The sequence below is a fragment of the Halyomorpha halys genome, unplaced genomic scaffold (assembly GCF_000696795.3).
Source record: "Halyomorpha halys isolate HHAL.00 unplaced genomic scaffold, Hhal_1.1 Scaffold2486.1, whole genome shotgun sequence".
NCBI classification, from domain to species: domain Eukaryota; kingdom Metazoa; phylum Arthropoda; class Insecta; order Hemiptera; family Pentatomidae; genus Halyomorpha; species Halyomorpha halys.
The window spans coordinates 2,248-17,099 of NW_027110395.1; the positions used below are offsets into that span (position 1 = coordinate 2,248).

The window sequence follows — 14,852 nt, forward strand, 5'->3', positions numbered from 1 at the left end:
CTCTACCCAACCTCCCGAAGGCAATACCTCCTTGGTGTTTTCCTATTCCAACATCTTAAAATCAAAAACCCTACCTATATCCTAGATCTCCTCACTATTCTTTCATCCATCCACTGATTAAACACCAGATCCCAACCGATTGGTTAATATATGCTCTCCTCCTATAGAACCGCCTTCTTTAGCAAATCCTTCGTCATAAGTGCAACATCCTTATGGAATTCTCTTCCCATCTCCATTCGCTAGTCCTCATCCATTCTTTCCTTTCAACAACACCTATTCCTCCACTTATTTTATAACCAAACCTCCACATCATTGTAATCAAATAAATAGGCATATATTGATTAACATTATTAACAGTAGTAAAGCCAATATACCAATTTAATTACATTCTACAATCTGAAAATTTGTAAATGCTTGCCAGATAAAAATCTTAATATAAGAACCATGTGTTTATTCTTAGAGAACGTATGTCCCTGAATAATTTTATTTTTTCATTTCATTTAATTTCATATACGTTACGTTAACAATGTAAGGCCCACGAGGCCGAACAGGTATTAAACAAATAAATAAAACCTACCTCCCTCATACATTAAAGTACTCCAGCATAACTTAAGAACAAGAAATCGCTAGATTAATTTAACTAACTTGCAAACCAGTATTTTTGGTATAGGTTTGCTTATATATCTGTATATTATATATGTATATTATATTATAAAATCTCTTTAAAATGAAGGCTCGTGGGACGTAAGCTGGACAACCCTGCTTTAGAAAGTGGGTACCCTTAAATTGATGGAAATATCTGGCGGTTGAGCATGATTTCTGACTGAACATCTAGAATCAGTACTTCCTTACAAAGTTCTAACTACTAAACCCAAGGCCATTTTTGGGTTGTAGTAGTGCAGGTTTTTCTATTGTTTGTTCACTCTGGGTGAGGTAACAAGGGATGAATTTAAAATAGGGCCTTTCGTAGTTCAACAATCTTATTTTCAGACCAATTATCTTGTGGTAGACTTCGGCAACGTCGTAATACCTATTTAGATAATCAGTAGTAATATAGCCTTTTGCTTCTCTACATTATCTTACTTTTTGACCAAGTAGTTAACACGGTGGGAGGTGTGGTGGAAGTTACTAAATATAGAATTAAAATCATTATTTTATCTCATACATAGAGATAATATAGACCATATTATTATTATTTTGATTAACAAGATTAACTTTAAGCCAAGTATTGTTTTGTACATATTATTCACATACCAAAAAGTGTTCTTGTATAATGAAAAGTTATATTTATTCATAATTATAGAATTATAACTTATTCGGTACGTCTTAAACGTCCGCATTTCTATTAATGTCCAATGTCCAATTTATTAATTTTTTAAAACTGCAGCATCCTATCTATTATTTACGAATGTATAGGTGGTCACTTATTGACCTAGATCAGTGGTTTTCAACTGATGTCCCGAGGATTTCTTCCTATTATGTGTCACGAAATTATTTAGGATTTATGAAATTGAATTTTTATAAATTTTTTTTGAATTTTGAAAAAAATAATAACGATGTGTGTTTTTAATGGTTATTGTATTTACACTACGAATCATTAAAGATGAGAAAAGGAAATAATTGGAAAACGGCGGTTGTTTTTTCACCAAAAGACTTAAATTATACATTCTAGTGGAAAAGCCAAAAAATGAAACATTAAACATGACAGTAAACTACCTTGCTTGGTTATTCTAATGCCTACTCAGTAGAGTATTAAAACCAGTGGTTGGAGATGAAAAATAACACCAGCTATTGGAGTCTAAGGAACAATCAATGCTAAAAGCTAATTCTGAGTTGATTAAGCATTACCCAATAATTCGATAGTAAAGCATAGTATAAAAATTACGATATTTTTTCTATATTTTATAAAGGGAGATATAGAACTTACATTAGTCTACAGATGAATGTATGACCTGTGTGTACGTGAAATAATTTCTCCACAATAATCCAAAAATAATTTATTATTTCATCTTCTTAAAAAAAAAATTAAAATAAACTAGCAAATGTTTGCTACAAATTCGTGTTCAATTCATAAGAATTCTATCCAGGTAGATGATTTTACTATGAAACATTGTCGTGCTGTCATGAATACAAATTGTGCAATTCATACTTAAATAGTTAAAGGATCAAATGAATGGTGGCTGTATTTTTGTGTAATAATACAAATATTAAAAAAAAATATTAATAGGAATATCATGGCATTAAACACGTGACTGCCTTTCTGTAACAGTGCAAATAAGATTCAAGGCTGGCCTATTTAAGGGGGAGTAGGCCATCATTCATTGAGCCATTGTTGGACATTCATGTAGGAGTTGAGATATAGATAAATTTTGGATACACTTGCCTGAAACAGGTAAATAGATTAAATTAAGTAAAACTTACAATTTCAGAAATTATCTAGTATTATATAATAGTATATATATTTTTATATATGTAAAATTTCAAAATATAAGCAGTTAAACAATGTTTATGGCCAATCCTAAGTTGTAAGTGAAAATTTACTATGTTTTTTTTAAGAATGATTTAATATTAGATCACATCTTTTAATGTCTGATCTATTAATTCACTTTGGTTTTTATGTAAAATTGCAAATTACTTTTTTTGCATTACTTATAACATTTGTGCAGACACAGAAAATATATTTAATTGTCCCTTTCACAGGTTAGAAAATGCAAGGTACATAACATCTGTGAAGCATCGATTTACGTAGGCTTTAACTAAAATTTCAAACTTTTAAATTTTTTATATATTTTTCATTCTTACATTTATTTCAGGTTAGTTTAAATTTTAGAATATATTCTTAATAAAAAATAAAATATGCTTAATACTATGATAATATTTGTTTAAACATATTGCATGTAAATAACGTCTGAACATTAATAAATGTTCATAAAATATGCTTTAATAATTTTTATCAATATTTAAAACCAAACATTACACAAGCCAAATCACCATTTATCAATCCTCAAGGTAGTACATTTTAGAGTCTTTTTTTCAGATAAAAATACGTCACCTTTTACTTTCGTCCCAAAACCGACTATTATTTAGATCAATAAGTAATACCCGGCCATTCTGATTCGATAATTCAATTGAAAATCTTTAATTTTTCTAACATATATTAACAGCTTTTAGGATTCTTAATTTTAGAGTTTTTGAGACGTAGATTGCACCTTTTTGGTTATTATTAATTCATTGGTATTATTTACATAACATGTAGTATGGAATTTGGAGGACTTCCTATTCTAGAAATATATATAAATCGTAAGTCATGTTTACCTGCGTTCGATTTTAAATTATTATTAACAATAATACTAATAATAATCTCTTTAATCAGCATTAACGGCTTTCGAGTAATATTATGGTATTATGCATTATATAATAGCAGGAAATATAATTTATTACATCCTAACTACACAAAAAAATGATGAGCTGAAGTTTTTGGGAACGCTTTTGTCATTACTCTGCGAACGTATATATAAATACTGGTTATGGCTCTCCAAGATGAATAACGTCTTGATAGTTTGTGATCTTTTGTTGTCACTTGCCTTATATAGATAAGATAAAAAATAAGGTTTCATTGCTCTTTAATTGTCACTTGAGGACTCACGTAGTTAGCAGCATTTTTAAAACAGTCTGTGTAGACTGAGGGTATTTTTTTTTTTAATATCTTTATAGAAGTTCTGTCTTTAGTTAGCTGGGGAGTTCAAAGACAACGATTTTTAATGCTGCAGTTACCAAATCCAAGAAATAATTGATGAGCTCAATGCAAAATTCGAGACAAGTCCCATAAGTAGTAAACTGCTTCATAATAATCCTGTTGGAGCCACATTCGAATACCAACTAATTGACCTACAACTTGCTGACACGATTCTAATGAACCGGAAACAACACGTTCATCAAATGTCATCAGTGGTCGGAAGCACTTACCTATATGAACATATGTTTTCTTTACTTTATCTCATGAGGTTGTATACAACAGAACTATATGTGGATATCCGTTCGTCAGCGGACATATCTGGTCGACCACAATGTCCATACTAAACATATATTTTGATTTTCATTGCAATCTTTGCATCGATAGATAAATGTTAAAAATATTTTGTCTAAATGTTCGCTTATGTGTAACAAATACTTGGCTAATATTAATAAATATTATGAATTTTTGTTTTATTAATGGCTTTACCTTACACACTAATCTTACTAATACTTTAAACATAACTAGAATATTGGACTGAGAAAAAAGAAGAACAATAAGATGTTGGTTTACCCGGAATAATCTATCAATGAACGAATGATAAGAAAGTATGAAGGAGGTGGGAATTTATGAAGTTTTTAAACCTGTCCCGGGTGTCAGACTCGATCAAAAGTCTGTTCTACATCGAAAAAGGCTCCCGCGCAGTACATTTCGCGCTCAAAAGAAGACGAGACAACGTCCACCACACGATGACTTTGCTTGAGGAGTGAGATGTTCGGAATCCAAACTGGTGATCAGGGATAATATGATTGGAATCTAGTACGGGGTATAAGCGCTTCGAAATGTGTTTTTCGAGGATTTTGCCCATAATCAGTAATAGAGAGATAGGGCGACAGGATAATGTGTATTCTGGTGGCATTTGGGGTTTGGGGATCATTTTAAATATAGAGTATTTCCAGGGGTGAGGAAAATATGTGGAACGGTTTATGGCGTTCTACATATAGGTGAGGAATAAGATGGTTTTCCGAGGAAGAAGTTTTAGGATGTGGGATGTTATTAGGTCGTGTAGGAGTTTTGCGGGTTGGTAAGCTTTGTATGATACCAAATATTTTAGAAGGATGAAATAATTTAGGTGGGAGGGTCATTTGGAGAGGAATATTTAGTTCTGCTTCAATACATTTAATGTGAATCAGGTTAAGGATACCAGGATGTGGAATAATGGTTCTAGAGAGGAGTTGTCCGAATGTTTGAGATTTTTCTTCGTCAGTTCTGGTCCAGGTTTGGGATTCGGTGAGAAGGGTGGTTAAAATCTTTTTTTTAAATTATTTATTTAATGTAATTTACAACTGTACAAAATAATACAATAGGTAAATATGTTTTATGTTTCATATACACTTGAAAATCGTAGGAAGGAACCAACCATTGATGGTACTTCAAACATTAATTCAAATTCGAAGATCCCGTGGCCATCTTCTTTTCAGACACCTCGGAGGATTATCAGGGATTGTTAAGGATGAAATATTAAGAATTAATGGGTTAGGATGGTTAAGGAGTTTGGAATGTTTTGGGTTAAATCTGCAACGAATGGGATGTTAAGGTCCTTGTGAATGAGTTTATTTGTGACGTAATAAGGAGCATCAAGGATTTTACGTAGGATTTTGGATTGTAACAATTAAATGCGAGAAGAATTCGATGGTTGGGTGGAGCCCCAGAGCTCAATTCCATATGTCCAAATTGGTCTGATTATCGTAGTGTATACTAATTTTTTGTAGTGAATGGGATGTTTAGAGCGTTTGTCAAGTAATTGTTGTATCAATCGGAATCTACGAGCAGTTTCTTGTCGTTTCAGTCTTGTGTGTGGATTCCAAGTAAGTCTCTTTTGTCAAGATATTTTAGAAAGGATACTGTAGGACAGGAGGGCAGAGGTTTACAACGGAGAGTAAAGGTGATCTGGTGGGATTTGTCAGGATTTATTTTGATTCTCCAGTTTTTACACCATTCTTCAAAAGATGTTATGTGTGCCTGTAGTGTTTGTGATGCATTAGTTGGGTCGTTGTTTACAAAAAGAATACAAGTGTCATTAGCGTATGTTGTTAGGACTGTGTTAGGGTGGGTTGGGATGTCAGCTGTATAAACCGTATAAAGAATGGGACCTAAGATACTACCTTGAGGAACACCGGCGGATTGAGAAAAGAGAGATGAGTAGGCTAGGTTATGATTTACTTTAAAGGTTCTATCAATGAGGTAGGAGCGAACTATAAGGAAATATGTTGGGGGTAGGAATTGACAAAGTTTATAGAGCAGACCTGGATGCCAGACTCGTTCAAAAGCTTGTTCAACATCGAGGAAGACTCCCGTGCAGTACATACCGCGTTTCCAATGTGGAAGATATGACATCAACCACTCGATGACTCTGTTGTATGGTAGAATGAGATGTTCTAAATCCAAACTGGTGGTCAGGAATAACATGATATGAGTCAAGGATTGGATAGAGGCGTTTTAAAAAGAGTTTTCTAGGATTTTGTCCATAATGGGCAGGAGTGAAATAGGACGGTAGGAAGATGGATATTCAAGTGGCTTAGAGGGTTTGGGAAACATTTTTATTATAGACATTTTCCAAGGGTCAGGGAAGTAGGTGCTTAAAATCTTTAAAATTCTTAAAATCCATCCATTGGATTATGGTAATGATGACATGGATATTTTGTGACATGAGCTTGGGATGGATAGTTTGTGTGACTAGAGGTACTAAGTGAGCGCTGGGATAGTCCTTATTTATGTGGATCTGTGGTATGAGGGGCTGTTTCGGTCCTCAATGGTAGTTGGGACGGGAGTTGGTTGGAGCAGCTGGACGAGATGGAACTGGGAGTGCATGTGGTGGAGGCAATTTTACCTTTAAGGGTAGATGATGGGGAGGTTTTTGATGACGTGGTGATTGAGGCTGAGGTTGAGAGGTCAGGCTTAGGTTTGGGGCTTGGGTTGAGAAGTCTGAGGCGCCTGAAGTCGAGGCTGGTTTTTCTTCATTGTGATCTCGGAGTAAGTAGTCTTTTTGACAGAGAGCACATTTTGCCGGTTCATACTGAGATTTCTGGCAGATTTCAGTTGCGTGAGGGCCAGCACATTTTATGCACATATCCTGGTGATGGTAATAGGCCTCTGTATGCCATAGGTTTTGACACATGGTGCACTGGACAATTATAGGTTTTTGTCTGGGCTCCTCAAATTTAACGGTTGAATAAACCAGCCTTGTAACCTGAAATATGTCAGGATTATTTCGGGCTTGCTCTTAATCGACAATGAATAACGGCAGTGGGTATTTTTCTTTCTTGGGGAGAAGAACGCACGATATATTTCTTATATTGTGGCTAATTTCTTGTAGGCCTGATTTGATTGCATGTGTGGGAGTAGATAAATGAAGACCCCTTAAAACCACTCAGTATGCCTTCTCTTGTTTTAATTGGTATCAATTAAAGTCATAATTTTGGGGGATCAAATAATTAACAAGTGAAAAACATCTGAAGTTTGTCTGTCCGATCAGTTAGCAATTTCTTGACCGAACGAAAGTTTTCAATACCACTGACAAACATTGGAAGTGGTTCAGAATCAGAAAATTCTTGAGGCTCTGGAATGTTTTTAGGTGAATTTTTTGTAGTATTGGAATTATTAGTGGTTGCCAAGTTCACAGAACCTTGGCAGTGAAATATAGTCTTACGATAAGACCCCTAGGGGGAATTATCTTTCACTAGAGCTATCACTATATAGTAGTTGAGTAGAGTCATTTAATTAATTTTCCAGATTCTGCTAACCAATAAGTATTGAAACCCATTCTGTAACATTTGTTTGTTCATCATTACGCTGGGTGAAGGAACGAGATCATAATTTTCACTATACACCAATAAAGTGTCCGAACCATGATACGATATTTCACGTTTTACTTCTCAAATTCATATTTAAGAAATCTAAACTCATATATTGTCGGCAACAATCTACGAGTAAAACAAACAATCAGTAAAACCGATGTTCAGATCTGCAAACACTGCGTCTTCGGCTTTTTTTTTTCTTTTATTCTTTTCAAAATATGAAAGTACCCAGCTCAAAATGAGACGTCACTAATTTAGTATACAGAATAGATTATTTTTATCAAACTTTTAGGTTGCCACAATGTACAAACGAAGTGCAATATTGTTCAAGCAATACATATATCAGCAACAACACAAATATATCCTTTGCCCTCTGGTCCGTCCCTGGTTGGGCTGATCACTCCAAAAAGTGGGTTAACCATGTCTTCAGCTCATCAATGAATTTTATTTTAGTAAGTTTATTCATGGAGATCACTAGAAAACGAACTTCTAGCGTACGCAGTAATTTAATGGTTACCCTGTAAATGTACTGTAGGACTTATGCATTTTAGAGCAGTGTTGGTAGTTTGATGATCTTTTTACTCCATAATTTCAAACTTTCAAACAATATGAATAGTGAAATTCCATCTACAGTTATTCCAAAATTTTACTGAACGATTACAGACCGATACGAACGTCAGCTTTCTATTTTTAAAAAAGAACGTTTCGTAGTCTGTTTTTTTTATTAAATACAAGTCGGGTAACTATTCATAAAGATCAGGAAGAGCGTCCAAACTAGGTGTTTAAAAAACATATTTCATAAATAGGAAATATTTCCCGCAGAGGACATGAATCCCTTGGGTGTGAAACCTTGAGTATGTAGTCCTACATTACATCATGTAACCAAACAAATTGAGTGCGCAACACACCTACATAAAGGCTTCATGAAATTGATATTTTTTTTTCTTATTAACGTCAAAGGTGATCATTCTGGTGGTTAAGCGTGACCGTTGTTCAGTGCTTCCTTACAGAGTACTGAACCCCTAACCATTCATGGGTTGTAGCGGTCCGCGTTTTATTACTATGATCATTAAAGGACTGAATAGTTCTTTTACCATAGAACGAATTAAACTAATTATTTTATTGTCCCGGCTATTTCATTTTTCCCTCAAATTTTAATGATGTTTAAATAAAGTAAATGTTAATAAGCGTTAACGCTGTTATAGGTCTTGAAGCTATGATGAAGGAAAACATTTTTTCTCGATCTCTAATTATTCATTTTTTTAAGGAAAACTGGAAAGCTTTAACAATATATAACATTAGATATCTTAAATGCCACACTAATGTTCTAAAAGTAATTTTCAATTTAACATATGGATGTGATAGAGCCCATCTGCTCACGATATATCGGTGCTTAATAAGGCCGATGATTGATTACGGCTGCGTGTTTACGGGGATGCCTCAAAGAAAATACTTAACAAGCTAGACTCAGTACACCATGCCATGATCCGTAGAGCTACCGGGGCCTTCAGGACTAGTCCTACCAGCAGCTTACTCTGAGAGGCCCAAGAGTGGCCACTAGAACTACGCAGGCACTACCTTTTGCTGAAATTTCTTGGTCGTCTCAAAACGACCTAAGACTTTAATGTTTCGGGGTACTGATTATCAAGTCTTTTCTCCAGCTTTCCTCTCCTACCCGATTTCTATCGCTCCCAAAGTTATACTTATCATTCCCCAATCCATTACCTCCATGGATAAACAAAATACCCAATTTTGATTTCACTTTAGAATCTATTGATAAAACATCCAACCCTCCTGAAGTACTAAAGTAAAGTTTTTTAAATCTTCTCTCTAACTACAGAGGCTGTACATGTATCTACACTGATGGGTCCAAATACTTTAATCATGTTGGTTGTTCAGTAGTTCTATCTGCGGAGACCATCTGCTACAGTCTTCCTCCCACATTCTCAGTGTTTCCTCCTAGTTATATACAATATATTTGTCATTAACGCTAGCATATGAAGTAAATGGCTCCTTCATTGTGATCTTTCGTGATTCTTACTCGAGCCTCAAGGCTATACAAAATTTCCAAATTTCGCACAATCCCATTGTTTTTTCCATCACAACTTAAATCAAAAAATAACATAAAAGAATAAATTTCATGAGGGCCCCCGTCATGCAGGTAAAACGGTAAACGAACTGGCTGACACACCTACCAAAGAAGCATGCACCCTATTTCCAGTGCCTGATTGTACCTTGGCGCTGTATGATCACCATAATTCGGTTCTGAGGTACCCGAAACAAAACAATTAACACAATACTTGGTGGTACTCAACCTCAACCGCCAATTATCGAAAATCACCGTGAATAATGCATCATAACTCGACTCAGGATCGGACATACAAGATTAACACAAGCACTTTCTTGAAAGAAATCCTTCATCGACATGTTATAGTTGTGAATGTACTTTGACGATGGAGCTTATCCTGGAACACTGTTCGCGCCTGGAATCATCAAGAACGTCTTTTGGCCTCCGGGCACAACGTTAAGCCTTACTGCCAGAAAATTGGAAGAATTTGCTTAAGTTCCTAAAGGAGAACAACCTGTACCAAGAAATGTAACCACGAAATCCAGATTACGGTGCCTCTAGCCCTGTATACGGCACCTAAAAGTTAAGCAAATTAATAAATTAAATGCCACAAAGCGATAGCTGGAAAAGATTTAATATTTTTCCTAATTGTTGGTAAGTTATGAAATAAAAGTAATATGTTAAAGTCTACCATGGAATCCATAAATATTCCACAACTCCCCCGAAAAATTATTACGGGAAAAGAAAAAAAATTAATATCGTTGTTAAAGTTTAAATAAAGATTTATTTTTAATTTAATTTTTATTTAGTAATAAACTTTCCAATTGACTTTTCAATTATATGTTTTTTCTTATCTTTTTTTTTTGTTCATAAACACTTCAGGAGTTAAACATCGAGTTCTTTATATATTACATATGTTAATTAGTACACCTTCACCCACAAGTGGAAACTCGATTCCCTACCGGCCCTCTGCCATGTTTTAGAGTCTACTGCAAATTTTATGAGGTACCAGATTTGTGTTTTTTTTTTTTTTTGTGCTTTCAATCACCCACCGTCTCACCGCCAGTTTTTAGCCTCTGAGTCTTTGAGGTAGAGTATTGCGAGCGACCATCACTCACCAAATTGTCACCAGCATTTCACTGTTTGGACAAGGGCGACCATCTTGGGATAGATTCGGATATTAACCTATTTTTATTCGGTATTTGTATATCAATCAGATTTTTTTTTTATCTTTTGAGAGTGACGTTCTATTGTTATTGTATCAGACATCGAATGTTTTGTTTTCTATTCATTGCATAATATTAAAGAGTTAATTATTTTTTTTTTTTGTTTTTGTTAGTTCTATGAGAAGGTTAAGATTTTTCGTAGTTGACCATTATGATTTTCTATTTACTTTCTTTATTATTATTTCTTTAATTAGAGAAAGAATCCTTTAATACTTTGTATATATATTTCATTTTGTTTATATTTCATATTATTAATTTTGTGTCTCAACTGGAAAAGCATATTTTTTTTTTTTATTATTTTGGTTCTTTGGATATTTATTTATTTTATGGTCCTCTTACTGTTATTAAAATCGAACCAGTGATTTACTTTCTTTTAACTCTTAGTGAGAGGCCAGTATATTTTCATTTATGAAAAGCCCCTCTTCCTAACAATTGTTGAAATTTCCGATCATTCTAAACCAACGTACTGCCACATTTGGATATTATTAGTAACTAATGAAATATTTGACTTGAACTTGCAGAGTACCAGAAGCATGAAGTTATGGATGCTGCTTTTGCTATTAGTCGCCTACACTGAAGCTGTCAGAATTTTGGCCTTTTTTCCGATGGAGGCTAAATCGCACCACCACGTTTTCAGGCCGGTCATGGAGGCGTTAGGAAGGAGAGGGCACGAAGTGGTCTACTACACGGGATACCCTTACGAAGGAACTGTCCCGCCTGGAATTTCACAGGTGGATCTATCAAAGGAATTACCCGACTTACATAGTATGATAAAAGAAATTCAACTAATAGTATTTCAAACTATATAATATTCATGTCTAATTGTAAGATGGTTTTTGATGTGTTACAGCAATCTTCGACGTAATAGATTTTATTAGTACCTCAGTCATAGATGATCTACAGAAAATTTATGGATTCTCTTTACTATATTCACCATACATTTTGGAAACTCCGACGGTGCAGAAACTTATACACTCAGATGAGAAGTTCGATGCTGTGGTGTCTGAATCTTACGTCGTCCAGGAATACGTTTCTGCTTTAATACATAAGTTCAATGCTGTTGGAATAGAAATCATTTCATTAGGTAAGAAATTAATTTATAAAATGAACACAATAATTAATGAAGATTCCTAAAATAAACATTGAAACTCAACCTAGGTTATCCACATTGATGTCAGATGTATCTATATATGGAAAATTTCGTGGTTCAGCTTATCTGGTAATCTTCTAACTATTTCATAATTTTCGGTATGTAGGCTCATCCTACCACATTTCTTAATTGATGATTCGAATGTAATTATCTTAAATAGTTTTATATCAATTGCTTCTGCAACAAAAATAACATTAGTGGCTTTTTCAAAATAACATATAAATCGGTAACTTTTCCGAACAAATGGGTCCTAAAAGGATTTTTGGAGGTTGTGTCTTGCAAGCAAAGGTTTTCAGAATATCGTTTTTTCGAGAATTCAGGGCAGCAATATTATCTCGTATTCTAATTTTTTTTTTATCAAATTATAGCAAAATATGTTCTTAACCTCTACTTTATTCTGATTAAAGGTGACTTCGGATGGGTGAATGAATTGGCTGGGCTGCCAGATAATCCTTCCTATCAAGTGGACTACAAAGCTGAACTGACCCAAAATATGAACTTCTGGCAGAGAGTGTACAATACGTACGTGCATGCAGTGACAACTATTGCCGGTTACTACTACATGAGTCAAATGGAAAATTTTGTCGACAAGTACTTCAACTACACGGGCCACGAGAGCAGGCCCCCGTTCATGCAACTGCTGTCTAATAGGAGTCTCATCTTGATGAACTACCACAATGTCGTGGGTTACCCGGTGCCGAAGCCACCACATCGAAAGGATATTGGTGGTGTTACTATCACACCAAGAAAACCTCTACCTAAGGTATTGATCATTGTATGCATTTCCTTAGGTAAATATACAAAGATAACAACTTGATAATGTCATTTTTCTCAAGTAAATATAATATTTTATTTAAGTCGTAAAGTGTTTATGTTACTGATATATTAGTTATTACGGGATTGTTCTACAACCTAATATATTTATTTTACTCATCAATTTTCGTACCGATGATCTAGGGGCATCACCTGAGGGTAATAGAATTTCGATACTAAAGTGAAACATTATCAGTATCTGATAATTGCATATTTTGTATGGTATTTCATATCCACCTGTTTTGCAACTTCAGGATTGATTATAAACTTCAAAATAAATAATACCTCGCTTTAAATGTAGTTTTTTAAAAAATATTTATGATAAGAGGTATTGCTCAATGTTGGCCACCACACTATAGAACATGGTTAGGCACACACTTGGAAACATACATAACCCCATTTTTTATATTTCGTAAAGGGCCACAAGTAGAAACACAGATTCAATTTTCTTTTAATTTGATATTATGCATATTTTCTCCAGTCATATTATAATGATATTATGAGTCGATAAAAATGATGCATGAACAGTTAACGATAATTAACTAGAACAGTTAAATATAAATAACTTTATATTTAAAATCCTTCACATGGGATGGCATGAAATTACAAATTCGAATCACTAGCTATTTTTACCTTAAGGATGCAAGTGCTTATGTAGCCTTTATTTCTATATTGTATAAATACTAACCATTTTTATTATTATAGAACATTCAGACATTTATAAATGACGCACCAAACGGTGTAATATACTTCTCACTCGGATCTCACGTAGAAGTATCACATCCTGCGAATAAGAAGCTAGTTGAAGTATTTATCAAGGTCTTCGAAGAAATGCCTCACAAGGTCCTTATGAAGTGGGAGGAAGCAACTTTTGATGGAAAACTTCCGAAAAATATACATTTGGAGAAATGGTATCCCCAACAAGACATCTTGGGTAATTTTGTTTAATATTTAAAACATTTTTCCGAATAATTTAAATTATTTAGGATATTTCTGTAAGCAATTCTTGTCATTTTTTATACAAAAATGATACAACGAATTTTAGTTGTTATGTTAGGTTAACATCAATGATGGCTTACGGACGAATTTTTCATCATTGATCGTAAACCTGTTCCGAAACAAATCACGTTTGGATTTTAAATAGGAAACATTTTTTTTTTAAATAATTGAAAAAATGGAGCGATTTTCATTGTACATCCGAAATATCGTTCTACTTTCTTGAACAGTTAACATTTTGATAAAAAAAATAAAGGTTTTGGTTATCAATCGATGTCTAGGATAAAAAAAGTTGTCATAATGTGAACAAAAAGAAAACTTATTTTTTGTAGGACCGTCAAATCGAATATATTTATATTCATGTTTATACGTCATTTATGACGGATTATTCTTTTTCAGATACACAATTTTAAATATAAAATAAAATAGGACTGGAATGCATTGATCGGTTTCATTGCGACGATGTCCTTACCAAAAATAATAATATATATAATTATGAGAGATAGTTGACCGTGGATGATTTATACCAGGAGAAGACGGTTGGGGGTGCGGTCAAAATAAATAAAAATAAGTTGATATAACTTATTTAATCGTGCCAACGTTTCTGCTAGAATTTGTAGCCTTCTTCAGGGAGGGCTAAGAACAGAACAAGATAGCAACCAATAAATACAGAAAATATAAACAGATTGGCATACAGTAAATAATGTTACAGAATGGAATTAATTAAATAAAGTGATGAGAGTAGTGGAGAATAAAATCTATACATAAGTAATTGAATTAGTAGGTGAAATAACATAATTAAGGAAATAAGTAGTATAAAAAGGCCGGTTCTGGCACCCCTGGCCAGAACCGGCCTTTTAATGTTACGTGGGTACCCAGGGTACCCTGACCCGGTCCCTTTATTAACCTTTAATCTTTTCCTTTTTTTAACCTTTAACCTATTATTTTGAAACATTAAAATTATAACTTAAATGATGATTTAAATTCTTTAACCTTTAACCTTTAACCT

At 33.9% G+C, this 14,852-nt stretch overlaps 1 protein-coding gene across 1 annotated transcript; it reads left to right on the forward strand.

The window, feature by feature from the left end:
* The first annotated feature begins 2,298 nt into the window (after window positions 1-2,298).
* LOC106691560 (UDP-glucosyltransferase 2) lies at window positions 2,299-14,834 on the forward strand. Its single transcript, XM_014437381.2, has 5 exons — window positions 2,299-2,392; window positions 11,406-11,649; window positions 11,735-11,968; window positions 12,442-12,797; window positions 13,553-14,834. Exons 2-5 carry the CDS (start codon window positions 11,418-11,420, stop codon window positions 13,793-13,795), a joined length of 1,065 nt encoding a protein of 354 aa, XP_014292867.1. The 5' UTR covers window positions 2,299-2,392; window positions 11,406-11,417; the 3' UTR covers window positions 13,796-14,834.
* Window positions 14,835-14,852: the final 18 nt, after the last annotated feature.

Bases quoted from the DNA above. Each gene is read 5' to 3' on its own strand.
- LOC106691560 (XM_014437381.2), top strand. From the start codon at position 11,418: ATGAAGTTATGGATGCTGCTTTTGCTATTAGTCGCCTACACTGAAGCT. The intron at 11,650-11,734 runs GTATGATAAAAG...GATGTGTTACAG, and splicing joins GGAATTACCCGACTTACATA to CAATCTTCGACGTAATAGAT. The intron at 11,969-12,441 runs GTAAGAAATTAA...TTCTGATTAAAG, and splicing joins AATAGAAATCATTTCATTAG to GTGACTTCGGATGGGTGAAT.